Source organism: Siphateles boraxobius, unplaced genomic scaffold (assembly GCF_051911475.1).
Source record: "Siphateles boraxobius isolate OS27281-9 unplaced genomic scaffold, OSU_SipBor_1 20, whole genome shotgun sequence".
Lineage (NCBI taxonomy): Eukaryota > Metazoa > Chordata > Actinopteri > Cypriniformes > Leuciscidae > Siphateles > Siphateles boraxobius.
The window spans coordinates 3,687,501-3,692,250 of record NW_027508811.1 but is presented as its reverse complement, the minus strand read 5'-3'; the positions used below and the strand labels follow the sequence as shown (position 1 = coordinate 3,692,250).

The following is a 4,750-nucleotide window of genomic DNA, read 5'->3' as shown; positions in this document are numbered from 1 at the left end:
CTGCTATAGTACATTGGCTCTCTAAAAATCAAGTTATTGTCGTTTATTTGTGAACCCTTTGTCTTTGAAAAACTGAGGAACAAAAGTGAATGATCGGTTTAATTGTGTATTAATTTATGAGACGTCCGAGTCTGCTATAAATTCATACACATTGCTATTTGGAGTTGTTTTGTGTTTTGGAGACTTTTGAAATGCGCATTAATATTTTAATTTATAATCAAATAAAACGTATTTCATACACGTCGTTTTGTTTAAAATACATTTTACCATGAACGAAACACTTTAAATTAATATTTAATATTGCAAGAACATTTTGACTGGTTATTAGGTTATTGCTAATATTAGCTATAGCAATATTCGGATAATGTTGGGGGAAATATCAGTATTTAGAATTTTGTCTGCATCTCTTATTGAAACTATATATATATATTTTTTAAATTGCGTCTTGATTTTAATCTTTGATTTCACTCACTCTCTTCTTTAAAATTAAATGTTGAGGGCTAACTTAAATGTTCTTTAAAACTAAACTCGTATAGCCTACCAGTGTTTGCAGCCTGCGTCTCTATAGCACGCATTGTGTATTATTGTGTAATTTATACACGAAAATCAGTTTTTTCGTGCATATGGTACGCAGTTTTTGCGTGCATTTGATACGCCATTTATTGCGTGTAATACACACGCACCCCACACACTAAACCTACCCATGCGTATCATATGCACGTAAAAACTGATTTCGTCGTATACATTGCACGATAAACACAATGCGTGCTATAGAGACGCATTTAGTGTGAATGGGTTGGTGTTTCAAATAGTAAATATTTTAGCAGGACTTTTTAAAAATAAAGTTTACTGTTTTTATTCTTTCAATGTACGTTTGCACAAAATCATCACAAACACCGGATTGTCCATATTCGTAACATTTCTTAGGTAATAACTTTTCATCTATAAGTGCAATGAATGAAAAAACAAATGTCTCTGAGTATGGATACAATGGAGCCAGTCTAAAAGTTAGACCCGCAAATGTTCAGGGAGTAGGCTATATTGTCCAAATAGGTGGTCTAAATTGCTATATTCATGTGCATTCGTTCAGCCATCATGGAAAGAAATTCACTCATGTTTATACTGAAAAGGTAGACTATACACACGACCATAGGCCTATAAAACATGGCTAACTTGTGTATATTGTGAAGTTGTCGATTATTTACAGACGGCTGGTTTGCAGTGTCACTACCATGCCCGAATCCCCTGCAGAGTCCCTTGGCACGCGGACACGGGGGTCCCTTGTGATGTTTGAGGTTGAGAATATGTTCCGAGGTTGTTCAGACTCATGCTCATCAGCGCGTTAGTGGATGTGTTAGCCGGGAGAGGTGGAAGGCTTGTGTATGTACAGCTGTAAGGGTTTGTGTAAGTGGTATTATTATAAGACGAATAGCCGTTATATGTGTACGGGCCTGGGTTCACCGCGTACGTGGCGTTGTAATTCTGCGATCCCGTTAAACACGGTTTGCCATCGCGGACCAGGACAGGCACCGCCACTCTCCTGGGCGGCGGTGGGTGATGGTGTCCTGCCATTTCCAGTGTTTTGTCTTGACGCTGTCGCTTGCATTTGTATCTGCGGTTCTGGAACCAAATTTTGACCTGCGTCGATGTCAGTTTCAGGGTACTCGCCAAATGTTCTCTCTCAGGAGCCGATAAATAGCGCTGTTGTTTGAAGCGCCGCTCGAGCTCAAAGACCTGCGCCTGACTGAAGAGCACCCGCGGCTTCCGGCGCGTCCTCTGCCGCTGAGCGCGCTCCGTGTCCGAGTGCGCCTCGCCCTCACACTCAGGGGATCTGAGGATGGCACCGCAGCTTTCTAGAAAAACAGGAGACAACAAAGATCCAACGCGAATCTGGTTAACTCTCACTTAACTTGATTCATACAAGCAATTCCTTGCATGAAAATATAGGCCTATTGTTTTGCGCATTACCGATCAGAGCCTGCCTTTATACAAAGTCTCTGTCACTCACAGACAAAATCACCCTAATAATGAAATAATGTACAATTAAATTAATATTAAATTATGTTATCAATATATGTAAAAATACAGCCCATAGCTATACACTGTAAAAAAGAATAATAATAAAAAAATCATGATTTGTTATCACAACATTTTTTCTTTTGTCAAATCAACTCAGATACTGTATGTGGTTGAGATAACATAATATGTTGAGTTTCCGTTAGACCAGTCTCCATTGTAATACTTTTTTTTTTTGCAATGAACTTAACATTTTAAGGTAGCAAAGTTACTTTTTTAAGTTAAACCGACAATTTTTTTTACAGCGTAGTAAAACTTATCACTACATTAAATCAAGAGAGAGTGCGTGAGTTAGTGCAAATTGGTCAATAGATTAGTCATAGTGCAATAAATAAGTGGTCAGTCAATGTCATTTAGCCTATATATATATATATGTATATATATATATACATATATATATATATATATATATATATATATATATATATATATAGGCCTATATTTATGCATACAATGTCTTTAACAGGGTAAACAAAAAGACAAACAAAAAAATATATATAATACGATCATTCTAATTTTCACAACATGCAATATTCACATTAAATATTAGGCTATATAAATAATACAGCTTCATAATAATCGTTTAACTTGAATATAATGACACTTTAACGCGGTTATTTGTTTTGACTTCCATTGAAGACGCATTAAAATAGGCCAACGTTTCAAAGTTGCTTTGTAAACAATCACAAAACAAAACAAAAATTCTTTGATTTTTGTTTCTTTTCAAAACTACAATTGAACTTATTTGTCCAATTTTTGAGAAAGGTTGATAGGCCTGTTTTATGCATTTTAATGCTAGTCAATACAACAAGTAATCACTAATGATAAAGCTGCATGATTCATGCCATTTTTATATATTTGTCAAAAAATAATAATAACATCATAGTAGGCTATAACAAACGTGCTAAATTCACGCTTTGAATTATTCTGAATTTCTTTCTATAATATTCAGAGACACGAGCAATTCGAACTTCTCGTGCAGTTTCGAAATTCAAATGAATTCTCGTCAGTTGTAAAACACAAAATCACCCACTCGTTTCGTGGTCCTCAAGTTCATCTTCAAGTTTAGTATCGACGTGTCCCAGGCCCGGATGGACGAACATCGGAGGGGAAAGGCTGCTCTCCACTAAACTATCCTGCATTGAGAGAGAGTTCAGAAAAGACATCTTCTCCTCGTTCTCAGAGAAGCCGGGGCTGTCTCCACCTCCGAGAAAACAGGATGATGGTGCCTGAAATCTGTCCTGCAGTTCCGGATGCAGAGATTGAAGGTGTCGAGACTGTTGCTCCAGTTTCAGTATATCCTTCACTGAAAACGGCGTTGATGTAGCCGGGCTCGGAAGCATCATCAGGCGCTGTTGGATTACATCTACAATGTTATTCCTGATTCAACCGGCAGCTTCGAGAAGCAAAGCCCCTGTTGAACAATTGTTTAGATAAGCAACAATTTCAAGTAAACATACCTAAATGTGTCGATTAATCTCCCATTGTGTCATGGCTGCTTGATTTAGCTACATGAAGAGAGGTGAGGACCGCCACTCGTCGATGTGAAACTGTTGTGTGTGTTTTTCTACGAGTCCAAGGCAGTTCTTCTCCCCGGTGATGTCACGTTACCGGGGCGGGATGTAATGATCCTTCCTACAATCCACAGAGGAAAGCCTATGCAGTTTCATACCAGCAGAAAAACAGTCCCTAATGTCACACTATAGTTTTTCGATATAGATACAGCGTAATTATTTATGCATCATTTAAAAAAAAAAGAAAAGAACGGCTCTTCAACGGTTCTTAAATTCTGAAGAAAAAACAAAACAATCATACACTTTTTATTATTATTTTTTAGCCTACACAATTTTGAGTTTGTTATCCGATTCTTAAGTCTTTGTATCACATCATAGTTTTTTCCCCCTCTAAGATCAGTATTGGTTATTCATCTTATAATCAGAACCCTTTCATAAGAGTGTGTCTGGATAATTCCGAATGCAGACTTTATAGAAAACAGCTCAAGAATAAATCTCCCCACATGCAAGGTCCTTGTGAAAATGTAAATCATGTTAAGTGATTTAGTCATGCTTTTATGCTCAATGCAAATTCATCTGTCCTGCACAATAAAAAAAAAAAAAAACTTTAACCCTGTTTGTTTAGAATGAAGATGTTTTCTTTACCATACACTCTTAATATTAAAGATTTACATGTGCACCACAAATAGTTTTATAGCTTGATGTAGGATACAGTAGGGGCTTTAAATGACCCATAAAACTCATCCTAATAACCTATATTGTCATGACATCAAGAGTTTTATGTTATAATTTCCAGTGAAGCATAGCCTACCTCAATACATAACCACCAAAAAGGTTCTTATAGTGAGAAGAGACTTAAGCCAAGTTGCTGATGATAATTAAATAACTATTAACTTATTTGTATTAGGCTACTTATTTTTTATTAACGCATATTCTGTGAGTTTTCTCTGGAGTGGAGGCTTATCCCTCTGCTGCTATTATCCCATTCAAATCTGACCTGCACCACACTTGTGTGCCATTAGACAGTCAAGCTGGAGCAAAAACAGCTGCAGACCTTTGACAATTAAGAAGCAAGCGGATTTAAACATAACTTTGTTTGGCTGTGAGAGACAAATGGTGTGTGTGTGTGTGTGTGTGTGTGTGTGTGTGAGTGTGTGTGT

General features: G+C 36.9%; 1 protein-coding gene across 1 annotated transcript; it reads right to left on the bottom strand.

The window, feature by feature from the left end:
• Positions 1-429: 429 nt before the first annotated feature.
• Positions 430-3,680, bottom strand: nkx2.3 (NK2 homeobox 3). Its single transcript, XM_077236402.1, has 3 exons — positions 3,537-3,680; positions 3,110-3,428; positions 430-1,853 (listed from the first exon to the last, which is right to left on the bottom strand). The coding sequence occupies exons 2-3, from the start codon at positions 3,420-3,422 to the stop codon at positions 1,228-1,230; spliced, it is 939 nt and encodes a 312-aa protein (XP_077092517.1). The 5' UTR covers positions 3,423-3,428; positions 3,537-3,680; the 3' UTR covers positions 430-1,227.
• Between the last annotated feature and the right edge of the window lie 1,070 nt (positions 3,681-4,750).

Coding starts and splice junctions, on each gene's coding strand:
- nkx2.3 (XM_077236402.1), bottom strand. CDS start 3,422: ATGATGCTTCCGAGCCCGGCTACATCAACGCCGTTTTCAGTGAAGGAT. Junction 1,854..3,109: donor ACTTGAGGACCACGAAACGA/GTGGGTGATTTT, acceptor CTGTTTTTCTAG/AAAGCTGCGGTGCCATCCTC.